We start from the raw sequence: 15,050 nt of genomic DNA on the forward strand, positions 1-15,050 counted from the left end.
ATGTTTATGCTCCCACCAACAAAACATGAGTGTGCTTATTTTCATGTAGCTTTTCCCAACATAGTATGTTCTCTGATTTGTGATCTTTACAAATGGGGAAGGCTAAAATGACATCTCATTGTAACTTCTAAAGATTATTTTTGTCATGAAGTACACATAACAAAATTTACCATCTTACTCATTTTTTAAGTGTACAGTGGTATTAAATACATTCACATTGTTGTGTAACCATCACCACCACCCATCTCCAAAACTCCTTTCATCTTGCAAAATTGAAATTCTGTACCCATTAGACAGTTACTTAACATGATCCTCCGCCCCACCCCACCGCATCCTGGGAAACCATCAGTCCACCTTCTGTCTCCATGAATTTGACTACTCTAGGTATCTCATATAAGTGGAATTGTGAAGTATTTGTCTTTTTGTGTCTGGCTTATTTCACTTAGCATAATGTATTCAAGGTTCAACAATGTAGCATATGTCAGAATTTCCTTTTTAAGGCTGGATAGTACTCCTTATATGTACATACTACATTTTGTTTATCCATTCAACTGTTGATAAACATTTGCGTTGCTTCCACCTCTTGGCTGTTGATCATGGGTGTGCAAATATCTCTTTGAGACCTTGCTCTCATTTCTTTTGAGTATGTACTCGAAAGTGGAATTACTGGATCATATGGTATTCTATTTTTAATTTTTGGGGAAACTGCCATATTGTTTCTCATAGCAGCTGCACCATTTTACATTCCCATTAACTGTGCACAAGAGTTCCAATTCTCCACATCTTTGCCAACTCTTGTTATCTTCTCTATTTTTTTCTTTAGCACTCATCCTAACGGGTGTGAGGTGGTTCGTTCTCATTGTAATTTAAAAATGAATTTATTTTATTTTGAGTATGAGCATCTTTTCAAATGTATAAGAGAATATTTCCTGTTAATTTGGACTTTTTCTTATTGATGTGTAGGAGCGCTTTTATATTTAAAAAATTAGTGCTAATTAGTAACTAATTAGAGAATTGGTACTTGGTGACAAAGAGTTGAAAATACATTCAGTTGCTGAAGCACACAGTAGGTGTTCATTTATGAACCTCACGCTCTCTCCCAATTGCTCCCTCCCTTCCTTCCAGGGATTTTGGTAGGTTTCAGAGGTTAGGCATTATCTGTTAGGCCAAAGCTGAAACCACACAATGGCAGAATCTGGAAAAAGAGTGTCAACTTGATTCCTGTGCACTTCCTTATATTATATCACCACCAGCATCCTATTTATCATAGAGTCTGAGGACTGGGAACCCTTTGAGTCTGAACTTGCACCTAAAATAGAAATTGCCCATTGTTTGCAAACCAAACATCAATATACTTGAACTAATCAAAGATTTTTTTCCCCTGGGGTAATGTGTCAAAAGGGACACAAAGTCAAAATTATATTTTGCTCTAAATTTCATGAATCACCTTCAATTCAAGTAATTACATGAAATCAGTGTGGCCCTGGGAAATCTTGGGCAAGTGGTCCCTGTCACTCATGCAGCGAAGAGGAGCACAGTGTGTGAGAAGGAAGTCAGCATTGTTTCTGACTTCTCTGTTTAGAAACTCTCTCTTCCCCAACTGAGAAGCTGCCTCTCCTTCACTTCCTGTCACTAATACTGGTGGTGTTCTCTGGAACACAGTAAACCTAACACATTTCTGTCAAAGCTCTTCAAGGATTCGGGGACAGCCATCGTGTTCCTCCTCAAAATCCTGCCCAGCAGTGACATTCCTACTAAATTTCACTAACATTAATCTGGAGATGGCACACCATCCTGACCAGTACTTTAGACACAGTTTATCAGAGAATCCTGTTAAAATATAGTGCTAGAACACTTGAGATTGACACGGGCCTCTTTCATAGGCGATAAATGCCGTATGTGAAAAACTTCTCTCACCTCTAGCCGTGGAGTGTGCAGGCTGAATTAGGAAGCCAGTTTTCTTCGGTGTTGTTGGCTTTGAAACAGAGCAGAAATGTCACTGCTCCTGGAGCAATGAACTCGTAACCACAACGACGAGTCACTGCTTTCTCCAGAGGGCCTGAGAAGTAGATACTCTTGCTTTTGGAGGGAGAGACTAAAAAGGGGATTGGGAGAGGAAAGAACCTAAGAATTTACATGGGGGAAAATTCTCTGAGAGGAGATTGCTGTCAGCAATGAGCAGAACAAGGTCTGCAGGTGGGTGAAATGGTCAATTTAGTTGGAGGTTCATTTCGGGAACCAAAGAAAAGCACCCATCAGACACTACTTTCCCTTACTTTGCATGCCTGGCCCATGACAGAACGTGAGTGAGAGTCAGCTGAATGACTAATTATAGTACTATGCCTCACAACAAGGTGGGATTATTTCTTCCCAGTTACAGATGAAGAAATGGAGTTTCAGAGAGGTTAAGGAATATTCCTAGCTGCCTGGCTCATAAATGATGGAGTTGAGATTTAAACCCATACAGCCTCCCTGCGTTCTTTTCCAATTTTTTTTTTTAGGTAACATTGGTTTATAACATTATAAAAGTTTCATGTGTACAACATTATATTTCCACTTCTGTACACACTTCAGCTTGCTCACCACCAAAAATTTCCATCCGTCACTCACTGTGTTCTTTTTAACACTGGTGGAGTTCCTTTAAAAGTTCCAGCTGGTTTCAGATGTGCTGTAGGAGCAAGTGAAAAGGATTCCAGTTCTGCCCACTCTCAAGGTAACAGGAGCAGCATATCCCCAGGGCCAGGTGTGACGGTGGCTCCTGGAATCAGAGTGCAACACACAGGGGCACAGGTGGGATGGGGGATAGGAAGGAGCTTTAAGTGCCCCTTTGTAGCAGGAAAACTTCTGCCCCGAGCTGCTTGAATGCCCATTATGTTCCAGGCAGAGACTGCTCCTCTGCCCTGGGCAGGTAATCAGTTTCCCCGCATGGCCTGACCTCCAGACACTTGTTACTGTTTTTCAGCTGAGCCTCGCCTACAAAAACTCTGGGAACCACAAGTATTTGAGTGAAAAAGGGAGGGGATCCTTTTTGTGTTTCAGGTCTGAAGGAGGATGGAGGATCTAGTTCAGGCAAAACGCACTATGAAGAAGATGTGGTGTGGTGGTGGCCAGTCATGGGGTGGGGCAGGAGAGTACAGATTTGATGACACAGGAAGTGAGAGAAGGATTCCAAGGCAGAAGTTGGGGAGTGACAAAAAAAAGTTCCCTATTTCACGACTTCGTCTAGAACATTAGTGGTGATCAGGGAACCAGGAAAAATGCTGATGTCTAAGGAAGATTGTTCACTGAGACGGTCTCATGCAAATATTTAGTGAATTTACTCAGTGTCAGGCTTGTTCTAGAGGTTGTGGGGGAGTACAAAAATGTGCAGGCCTTGGTCCTGGACCTAGGACTAAAAAGAAAGACACAGTGTCCACAAATATCTGCCTTTCAAGCTCCAGGACCAGTGTGGAAGGTGGCATCACTTATCGCCTCCCTTCACATATGAGAGTCCCTGCTCCAAGCAAAGCAGGGGATGCCACCACCTCATGGAGGGAGGACTCGGTTGGCCTCAGTTCAGCGGTCAGGGCCTGGCCCTTTGCCTTCTGCCAGCTCGTACTGTGACTGGACAAACCAGGCTTGTTGGACAGGCACCGTCAGCTGAGTGAGAGGAGAGTAAAGACTGGGAGAAGCACGAGCTGCCCGGGGCCTTGGCTGGCCTCTGGGGTGACGCGCTGTATGAGTTACTTCTCAAGGCACCAGAACCTGAAGCTCTCCCTTTGGAGAAGCCATGATTATCTCTAGGGTCCTGGGAGAATAAGGCAGGCTTATTTCCTTCTTTACAAAGTTTCTGAACTGCAAAATAAGAAGTTTGCTGGGAATTGGACATATCTGAATTTTAATTTCTGACAGGGTGTCTCATGATGTGCTTGAGAGCCATGGAGAAATGTGGGCTAGCTATTCATGCAGTTACTTCACTGCAAAGCTGTGCCTGAATGTCGCTCATTCATTTAACAAATCCATATTGAACCAGGCCTTGTGCTAAGGGCTGGGAATATAACGGTGGGCAAAACCAGAAAGTGCTCCTCTTCATATGGTTGCTTACAGTTTAGTAGAGGAGCAAGATAACGATCATACAAATAAATGTAAAATTACGATGGCAAGTGCTACAGAGGAGAGGTTCGTGGTATTTTGAGGGCCTATAATAGGTCTAACCTAAACTGAGATTTGGAGAATGATGTGGTAGATTAAAGATGGACACATATTCTTTGCTATTCCTCCTATGAAGAGGTAGCATCTAGCCTCCTCTACCTGAATCTGGGCTGGCCTTAGAGACTTGTTTGACCAATAGAATACGCTAGAAGAGATGTTTGGGGCTTCTGAGGGTAGATCATAAGAAGACTTGCAGCTTCTGTGTTTCTTGGAATACCGTCTCTGGGGCTCTGAGCCACCATGAAAGATGCCCTACTACCCAGAGACCACTATGCTGGAGAGGCCATGTGTAGATGTTTGGGTCAACAGTCCCAGCTGAGCCCAGCCTTCCAGCCCTCTTTGCAGAAGCACCAGACATGTGAATAAAATCTTGAATCCTCTAAATCAGAGGTCAGCAAACTGCAGGCTGCAGACCAAATCTGGCCACCATCTATTTTTACAAATAAAGTTTTATTGGACTACATCATATGCATTTACTTAAGTATTGTCTGTGACTGCTTGTGCACTACAATGGTAGAGTTGAGTAGTTGTGATGGAGACCACATGGCCTGCAAAGCTGAAAATATTTCCTCTCTGGCCTTTTACAGAAAAAAAAAAATACTAACCCTTGCTCCAGATCAGCACTGTTCAATAAAAATATAATGCAAGCCACATATATAATTTGAAAATTTCTAGTAGCCATATTAAAAAATTTAAAAAGAAATAGATAAAATTAATTTTAATAACATTTTAAATTTAATCCAATATATCTAAAATATAATCTCAACATGTAATCAACATAAAAATTATTAATGGATATTTTACATTCTTTTTTCTATGCTAAATCTTCAAAATCTTGTGGGTATTTTATACTTACAACACATCTCAATTAAGATGAACTGCATTTCAAGTGATCAGTAGCTGCATGTGGCTAGTGGCTGCTGAATTGGACAGTGTAGCTGTAGACAAGCTCACTTACCAGCTCAATACCCCCAAGTGACCTCAGTTGATGCCATGAGGAACAGAAAAATCACTCAGAAGCCTGCCCAAATTTCTGATTCACACATTGTGAGAGAGAATAAAATATTCATTGTTTTAAGCTCTGTAGTCAGGAGCAGTTTGTGATGCACCAATAGGTAAACAAAACAGACTGAATAGATGCTAAGTAGCTGAAGGATTGGAGAGGGGAGGGTGACCTGGAAGGATACTAGGCAAAAGGAAGAGCATGTGCAAAGGCACTGAGAGTGCATGAGAGGAGGTTGATGTGGCTAAAATGAGTAGACAGGTGGGAGGCTAGGCTGGAGAGGTCAGCAGGTCCCAGAACATGCTTATCTTATGGTTCAGTTAAGGATTTTGGTCTTTCTTATGAGAGCAATGTGAACAGCAGAGGAGTGACATAATCAGGTTTGCATTTTGGAAAGATTACTTGGGCTACTGTGTAGCAAATGGATAGCAGGGAAGCCAGAATAGAGACCAGAAGAGTAATCAGTTGGCTACTGTATTCATTTAAGTGAAAGAAGATGGGCTTTTGGTCGAGGGTTGTGGTAGCCAAAGTAGATAGAAGTGGATAGGTTCAAGCAACATTTAGGATTATAATCAAGAGGATATGGTGATGGATTAAAAATAGGGGATGAGGACAAGGTATTAATTGATAGATATATTCATTCATTCACTCCACAAGTGAATGTCAAGAATCATTCTTGTTTAATAGACTAATACCCCGTGGATGCTGTGGGGCTCTGCTTTTCACTTGTTCATTTTCACATATTTAGTAAAACTATGAATGAAGGCACAGAAATCATACTTCTGCTTTCAAATGTGCAGATGTGCATAAAAATGTGCACAAGAATAAGCCAGATAGCTACTGGTCAGGTGGTGAGCTGAACTAATATTTACAAAGCCTGCAAAGAGTCTGATACTAGCATGCTGAATCTCAGGATAGACATAAAGATCTGTACTTAAGTGAAGTAGAATAAGTAGACAAGAGAGAAATAGCTTATCCACAGTGATTGTAAAAATCACACAAACATTAGCGTGGCACGGCTAATCAAAAGTTAATTCAGTCTTACTGCAGAATGTGGTCTCTGTGCTAATCAGACCACATCACTTGTGGTATCACGTTCAGTGAGGTGGTTATACTTGAATGACACTGACAAGTTAGAATTTATTAAGGGATTCACTAGGGAATAATGAAAGTATGTTAAAAGGGGAACAGTTAAAAGGCCTGAGGGTAATGAACTTGAAGAAGAGAAGCCTGCAAGTACCTGATGGCTGTCTGCGAATATTTAAGGGCCCTCCCGTGGGAAGACACACGCACTGTTGTTAAAGGGCTAGTAGTTTCAATAATTGGAAAGTATAGGGAGCCAGACCTCAGCTTCAGATAATGAAGAACTTTGAACAGAGTGCTACAACCAGGGACTGGACTTTGTTGTGAGCTAATGAGCTCCTCATCACCAGAATTGCTCAAACAAAAGTGGGGTAATAATGCAAAGGAGACATTTTAGGAGAGATTAATGAATTGGGTGGAGTGATTGAACTCCACAACTTTTCAGTTTACTCTCAGGCTTCTTACTACATTCCCAGGAAAGAGGAAAAATAAGGGAGAAAACCTGGACACGCCACCTTCCCCTGCCCTCCCTCCTCAGAGTCTGTTCCTCTGATTTTTAGCATGATATATGGTATGGTGCATTTAGGGGATCCCAGGGTCTGTGGAGGGTCTGCTGAGCTGACAAGTGGTCCAGGGCTTGAGAAGAGATGGAGAAGAGCAAGCAATTGTTTAGTTGAAGGGTGGGGTGAAGGTGCTGGTATCTGAACTAGGACTTAAAATAGTCAGATTTGGTCTCAGAACAGTCCCCTGGTGACAGGAACAAAGTAAGCAAGGCATGCTAGGGCTTGCAGAAGAGAGTCGAGTTCTCTTAGAGCACATGCGGCTTTTACCCAGTGCTCCACCTAAGCCCAGTCATTCCGATACTCCCCCTCCAGAGAGTTGTCAGCCCAGGCCACTGCCTAACAGACTCTTTCTCAGAGAATGTCTGTTCCTTTCAGTTTAGCAATTGTTGATCAGCAATAATCCAGGGCTTGATGTGGTGGCCACCTGCCTCTGTCCTTGAAAGGCTTTTACAAGCTTCCAACAATTCTTCCCATGACAGCGCTTCAAACAGACCCAAAGAGATACAATCCTCAAGAGATACAATCTCAAAAAACTACTGCCTCCTGATGAACCACTTTTAAATGTTTGATTGAGTTTAACTGGATAAATATGTCATCCGTATTCTTGATACACACATTTGTGTACATGCATGTTCAAAAACAGAGGCATAGAACCCTGTGTTCAGTGTTTCTTACTGGTATAACAGTCTCTGGCAACTTTCTGAGCCACAATCAAATACAATAATCTGTAATGATACATGAACATGGGGGAATGACCATGGCCTTTTATAGGACAGGAAGAAAAGCTGACTCTGGGCAAATAATGGGAAATGAGTTTCTGTAAGTAGAGGAGGATAGCTTAACAAGGCCTAGGCAGTCAGAAAAGGAGTTTCTATTTGATTTAATAGAAAATTGGGAGTTTGAGATTAATAGTGTGGGAGCAGAAGGACTATGAAATGAAAGTTTAAAGAAAATAAGCCTGTCAGTGGCGTGAAGAAGGAGGTGAGGGCTGATATCAGGGTGATCAAGAAAGCCAGTATTAAAGGCTCAGACCTAAGATGAAGAGGCTGAACCAGCATGGGGGCAGTGGGCATGACATGAAACAGATGAGCATGAGAGATGCCTTGATGGAAACGTGAATACTTCCTGGAGCTGGTGGACACAGAATATGACTGGCTATGGATACATGTCACCCGTCCTGTTTCCTTGAGCTCCCCCGCTAGCCACATCGCCTTCTAGCTTAGGCTGGATCGTATGTCTGTCTTGGTTTCCAATCTCTTCTTGGAGCAAATCCCTTGGGGCCCCCATCTGTGAAGAGTTTTCTGACCTAACACTGCCTTCTTCTCATTTGGTGTCCTTTTCCTCACTCATTTGGGAGCTGTGTTTCCACACAGATACGAGGGGAGCAGCATCAAAGATGCATAGGTACAAAGAAGAAATGTCAATGCAGATTCACAAGGAACAGGGGGATGCTTTCATTCACTCCCCAATATTGTAGATAACTAACGTATTAAAAATTAAGAGTCCATTCCCCTCACTGGCCTGGCAGAAGGGGCATAACATGGCCATAGCAATTAGCTTTTCTGGTCTCCCAACAGCAAGTGTGTGTACAAGATTTATGCCCAGTTTTCCTAGACATATCTAGAATCAGACCTTTCTGAGTCAAGGACCACTACTTTTTCAAATTACCAATGGTTTTAGAAACCATTTTTCCCCTTTTGCCAAAAAGTTCCTATGGGTAAGCATCATGCAAAGTTTTACAAGTTCCTCTCTCTGAATCTGTGTACGTCCAGTCAAGGGCTCTGCCTGCCATGAGAAAGACCCATAGAACTTACTAAAAGGCAGCCATGCCAATCCTGTCCCTCTAAGGGAGCCCCTTCCTATTCTCTCAGAACCAGAATAATGGTCAAAGAGAGAAAACCAGTGTTTCAAGAGCACAACTTGAGGGACATCCCCTTCTCCCCATTCCATGTACTAGTCCTGCCCTGGTGCTTGGAATTCCCAAATTACTCATTCCTTGGGTAAAGGCATTTTTGAAAGCCCCGGCTAAAATGCAAATGCTAGCTGTAAAGGAGAAAGGTCTTTTGTTTTAGCTATGAAGAGTTAAGTTCAAGTTAATTTATCTAAATAGGAAATGGAACTCAGAAAGAAATCATATTCACAAAAGGAGGGAGAAGAACAGGGAATGGGACTTTTCCTTCCTTGATGGGGGATGGAAAGTGCCGAAGACACACTTCTCTTCTACACATATTCAAAATGGTGTCTCTCTCCCAAACCTCAGCCTAAGCATACTCTGATGTGCAGTTCAGAAAGTGTCTATGTTGGATTAGAGACGAGGCTAAGGGTCTAATAAAGGGTTACGTGCTCAACCTAGGGCCATACCTTTCCTGACCTCCAAATACCCTTATCTGCCTGACCATGAAAGGTGAAGTGTCCACACTTACCTGGACTCTGCTCGGCTACCCAGGAACCTCTCCACTGCTCTCCTCACTTGTTTTGGACATGTTTGCCCTGTTCTGTGTCTTCACAGCTTCAATCTCCTGGCCCTGAGGCCCCTAAACTCAACTCCCACCTCTGTCTGATTTTTGAAACATGGTCTTTGAAGCTTGATTTCTCCTAAAGAATCTAGCTTGGCTCACCTTTTCACCTTTGATGTTCTTTCCCCTCCCACCTAGCTGCCACTCTGTGAAATCCAATCCTTACCTCCACCATGAGGGGACATCTGCTACCCAGGGATATTAGAGTAACTACAGTATCAAACTCAAAGACAGTGTTTGAACAGTGAGCACAGTCGCGAAGAACCAATTTCTTCTCTCCAAAGCACTGTTGCTGTACAGTCATTTTTGTGTGAATATTTAATTAGTACTGTTTTCCCATTAGGCTAGAAACTTCTAGAGAACAGGGGCCATGTCTTATATGCTCCCTGTTAAAAACTCAGTACCTGGGACATAGTAAGCATTCAAACATATATTTAGAAAACACAAATTAACAGAGATTTATAAAAGCTTCCATTATACACAAGATAGCTCATGTAAATATAGGTAGTGGTATCTGCAGCAGCAAACAGAAGATAAAATATGAACTGTGAATTTGTGCACTTAATTAAATAGACTCATGTTAGTCCAGAGCCTGAGTTCCGAGATTGAGTTGCATGTCAGAGGAACAGGTCAACTCCTTAATTATTACAATTTGAGAGGAGTGGGAAGGTCCCTTGGCCAAAAATTATTTTCACGTGTCTCTCCAGAGCCTTAAATAACTATTAGTGGAGGCACTATTTTAAGCCTATTTGCAAATGCAAATATGTTCATGGTATACAGAACACGATAAACTACCACCTGGGCTCTTTTTTGATCTAGGACTATTTCTTTCCAAATGAGCTATTGGTCTCTGGTGCCAGGAGGGGCGAATAGTGGGATGGGGCACTTGGATGGGAAGAAGCAATGGGCAAAGGTTTCTGGCCAGGAGAAGTGAAATGCCAAACAAGAAAGCAGAGGCCACTGCAGAGGGTGTACGTTTTGCCCTCATCCTCTGGACTCCCCACTGGGGCAAGGGGCTCAGGCAGGGCCAGCATACTTGGACAGCTTCTCTTGGAGCAGAGCTAACTGGAGCCCCCAGCAGTCCAGGGCCAAGAGCGGGTGCCGGTTGTTTGGTAAGTGGCACCTTCTATTTCCTGCCTCTCGTGTCTCTTAGCTCACCAAAACAGGTAGAGGGAACTGCCTAGAAGAGACACATTTTGGTAACATCCCACCTCTGACCTAGCCAGTCTGCGAGTCAAGCCTGATGGTCAAGGGTTTTAAGCATGTACCCCACGCCCCTTCTTACCCTCTCCCTTGTTGGCTGTCAGCCCCACCTCTGAGCAGCTGCCCCAGATGCAGCTTGATCCCACACCACGCTCCCCAGGCATCCAAGCTTCAGAAGAACATACCTGTCACAAATGCCCATCCACTGCAGCTCCCAGAGACCAGAGGTATAAGCCCAGTGGCATTCCCAAGGAACTCAGAAGCAAGGTCTTAAGAATAAATGAAGAGGAGCCTTTGTGAGCTCCCCATACCTCCTAACACTCCTTGTAGAGAAAGAAGTAACGTCAGGGCTGAGGCCAGATCTCAGATGCAGAAAGGGGAACTGACTAGAGAGAAATAACACCACAGACAGGGGCAGTGTTCTCGCTGGTTCCAGATAACTTCTGCTGGCAGGTGGGCATTTCCACTGATGAGAATGACTACAAATGCGCTCCTGAGAGCCAGTGACTGTAAAGCCCTGAGGAAACCCCCAGAAGACAGCTCAGCCACAAACATGGCTAAGACACCTTCCCCGACTGATTACAGACGTCCATAGGTAGAGTCAGCCGAGTTCAGCAAATGTTTTTCTGGGCAGCCATGTGCCAGACACTGTGTCTGGCTTGACAGAGCTGCAGGAGACAGTCCTCAACCAGAGACAGCAGAGAGACCTGGAATCTCACCTGTCACCTTCCCATTCATTTGCTGAGTCCCTCTCCATGGATCCTGCCAGAAGCTAATGAACAGCTCCTATTTTCAGATCATCTTAATCTAATCCTCATTGTCCTAACCTAGAATGTTTGTATTACCTTGGTCTGCTATTCCTGGAAGTGGGTGGTATTCTTGAGTCTGGGGAAAAGTCACAAGAGGAAGTGTGAAAGGTATGTGAATCCCGAGTGGATTTTTCCAAACCGGGTGCTTAGGCAAAGACAGGCTTCATGTAGGTAATCCTGCCCCAGATGCATGGCTTTTTTTTTTTTTTTTCGTGACCTGATCAGGCCCTGCAAAGCCCTCTGCTCAATGTTCAGGCATTTATCTACCTCCAGTCTGCAGCATTTGAGCTCAGGAGAGAGGCAGCCCCTTCTGCGCCTGCCTCCCTGCTCGGAGGGAGGATAGCTGTGTGCCCTGCAAGGCTGAAGGAATTAAAAGTGACAAAATGAAAACTGCTTGCTGTTGTCTTGGTGGAGGAGGTCCACCCAAGCAAGGACATGTGGTACAGGGGAAGTAGCTTGGGTTTGGAACTGGTGGTCAGTCCAAAGTCAAATCCTGGCTTGAGCCACTGGACCCTGGGCAAGTCACTGAACGTCTCCCAGTCTCAGTCTTCTCATCTATGAAATGTGACTAGTAACAGCTTCCTTGCCACATTGTTGTGAAAAACAAATGAGGTCTTGCGTGTAAGCCACCAGGCACTGGGCATGCTAAGCTGCTATTTAGTCTTCAGTGTTACTTTCCTACCTTCTTTTTGGACTTTGTGATTTTCACTCTGACCTTTCCATAAAGATCTTCCTTCTATCACTGGAAAGGTGATGATCATTCTTCCTCCAGACAGGTTTGTAAACCCCTTCACCTTCTATCCAGGGCCTCCCAAACTCATAGGGCTCCCCTGTGGGTCTTGAGCCCTGACTCACAGAGTTACTTCCCCTTGGCCATTCTCTGTGCATACCTTGGAAACTTCATCCTTTATTCGAATAGGCCTCACCTGGGGTTTTCCTCTGGATTTTACAATCATATAGTTTTTTTTTTAATTTGAAAGGGTCCATTTGGTTTCCTTATTGTAACACATGAAATTACCCACCTATCAGAGCACAGGAAAGTAATTCACATTCCACTTAGTTTTCAAGTTTTCTTCTCTTCCTTGTGCTTAGCAGTCAAAATATAAGATAGGCTAGATTGGAAAGTCCTGCTATCAAAATATTTGAGATCCTATTTGCCAAACTTCATTCATTCTAGCTGCCATTACCACTTCATACTTGTGTAAAATGTGTAGTATTCTTTACACAATGTTTTTCTCTTAACTTACTTTATTTAAGTAAATGTATTTTAAAAGGAATCCTTATGTCAATACTAAAAACTTTAAAAAGCAGTATCATTTGCCATAAATAAAGGATGAGTAAAAATAACACTTTACACTGTGCTTTGGAATCACAGAGACCTGTGTTCAAACACCAGCTCTACTAGTTAATACCTGTGTGTTCTTGGGGAAGTTACTTAACTTCTCTGAGCCTTAGTTTCCTCACAGAAGTGATACTTAATATCTCATAAGTTTCTTGTAAGGATCAAATAGGATCACACACACACATATATATATATACACATACATACATATATATATGCATACACACACATATATATGTATATATAGTGCCTAGCACAGATTCTGGCATATAGCAGTTTCTTTTAAAAAATACTTGTTTCATTGTTTTTATTTTTTTCCCCATATCCATTCTCTTATCTGCTTATTTCAATTTCTGCTTAGAGCAGCCTCTAAAGCTGTAACACAGAAGTATGGGGAGATGAGTAGTGAGGCAGGCAGCAGAAATAAAGGATGCTCCAGTCTGCAGCATTTGAGCTCAGGAGAGAGGCAGCCCATTCTGAGCCTGCCTCCCTGCTCTTTTGGAGGCTAGCTGTATGCTGAGAGGAGGTCACACGAAATGAAGATCAGTTCCTCGCGTTTAATGAGGAGGAAGTTGCTGGTAACCTGAGAAATCTGCCTTCTCTGTGGGGCTGCTTCCTCCACTGCCTCAGTCCCAGATCTTCTCAGGTCTGAGGCGACCAAGGCTACAAGGAAAGCAGCGGGTGGTGTGTGGCGGGGTGGCTTATAGATGGTGGCTGAGTTGGGGAAACAGGTCCCTTCCTGATGTCCTTGCTCAGCTTTGCTCAAAAAATGTTCCTTTGGGACCACATAATTAGGGCCCACTCTGGAAGGCAGAGCTAGAAACCTGTGGCAGTTGGAAACATCCACTTAGCTGACTTTTCCAATTCCAGTTATGTATTTGTTGCTTTATATAAATGGCTTCCTGTGGTTAGTTGTAAAATGGTATTTTTAGAGCCCTTCCTTCTTAAAGCATAAACACTCCAACTACTTAGAGAATGAAAAGACAAGCCACATACTAAGAGAAAATATTTGTAAAACACAAATCTGATAGAGGACTAGTATCCAAAATGTACAGAGAACTCAAAGATAAGAAAACAAACAACTCAGTTTAAAAACAGCAAAAGAGCTGATCAGACAAAAGTCACCAAAGATATACTGATGGCAGATAAGCACGTGAAAAGATGCTCCGTTTCATGTGACATTAGGGAAATGCTAATTAAAACAATAATTTAAAAAAACCCACAATAAGCTACTCCTACACACCTGTTAGCATGGTTAAAAATTTTAAAACTGATAATACAAAATGCTGATGAGAATATGGGGCAACAGGAACTCTCATCCATTGCTGGTAGGAATGCAAAACGATGTAGGTACTTTAGAATACCTTCTGACAGTTTCTTATAAAACTTAACATAAGCCTACCATATGATCCAGCAGTCATTCTCCTCGGTATTTACCCAAAAGAGTTAAAAACTTATGTCCACACAAAAACCTGTGGATCACTATTTATAGCAGCTTTATTCATAGTTGCCCCAAACTAGAACTAAGATGCCCTTCAATAGGTGAATGAATAAAGAAACTATGGTACAACGGAATACTAAAAATGAGCTATCAAGTCACAGTGAAATGGAGGAACTTTAACTGCCTATTGCTTAATGAAAGAAACCAATCTGAAAGGGCTACATACTATGTGACTCCAACCAGATGACATTCTGAAAAAGACAAAACCATGGAGACAGTAAAAAGATCAGTGGTTGCCCAGAGATGTGAGGAGGGATGAAGAGGTGGAGCACATGGGATATTTAGGGTAGGGAAACTACTCTCTTATCCTACTGTAACAGTAGACATATGTTATTATAAATTTGCTAAAACCCACAGAACTATAGAACACAAAGAAACGTAACTGAAAGTATGGACTAGTTAATAATAATAATAGGAGAAACTGGGTGCTGAGTAGGAAGTATACAGAAGTTCTCTGCATTATCTGCTTAATATTTCTGTAAATCTAAAACTATTTTAAAAATAAAATCTATTAATAATCTAAACATACACACACACACTAACCACATGCACTGATTCCTGGTAAAGCAACCAAATGAATGATATGACATTTAGAAGGCTTCTAGACTAGTGGGTAAGAAAATTAGCATTGATTTCACAGTCCAAAGGTTCACTTCTCCATGTTGTAACACTTGTAATCAGACACCATACATAAGATGTTGCAGCAAAAAATCTCCAGTTTTGTATTTCTGCCCTCTATTTTGACATTTTATGTATCTTTCCGGCGCAGAACCATAGATTTTTATGTCAGCTCCTTAGGTAAATTAAAGAAAAAGCCCCATTGTTTTCTAAGGGCCAGA

The 15,050-nt window shown here is 42.5% G+C and overlaps 1 protein-coding gene across 3 annotated transcripts in view; it reads right to left on the reverse strand.

Moving 5' to 3' along the window:
* The window catches only part of CD86 (CD86 molecule), a 62,908-nt gene that overhangs the window by 33,858 nt on the left and 14,000 nt on the right, over positions 1–15,050 (reverse strand). For 2 of the 3 annotated variants that reach the window (XM_072964074.1, XM_015249110.3), the window contains exon 1: positions 10,745–10,883. The exons of the other annotated variant lie outside the window; for it this stretch is intronic. In XM_072964074.1, coding sequence (XP_072820175.1) covers positions 10,745–10,761 — 17 coding nt within the window. In that variant the 5' untranslated portion in view covers positions 10,762–10,883. Of the gene's footprint in view, positions 1–10,744; positions 10,884–15,050 lie in introns of those variants that run through there. 3 annotated transcript variants of the gene reach the window in all.

The sequence above is a fragment of the Vicugna pacos genome, chromosome 1 (genome assembly GCF_048564905.1).
Source record: "Vicugna pacos chromosome 1, VicPac4, whole genome shotgun sequence".
Lineage (NCBI taxonomy): Eukaryota > Metazoa > Chordata > Mammalia > Artiodactyla > Camelidae > Vicugna > Vicugna pacos.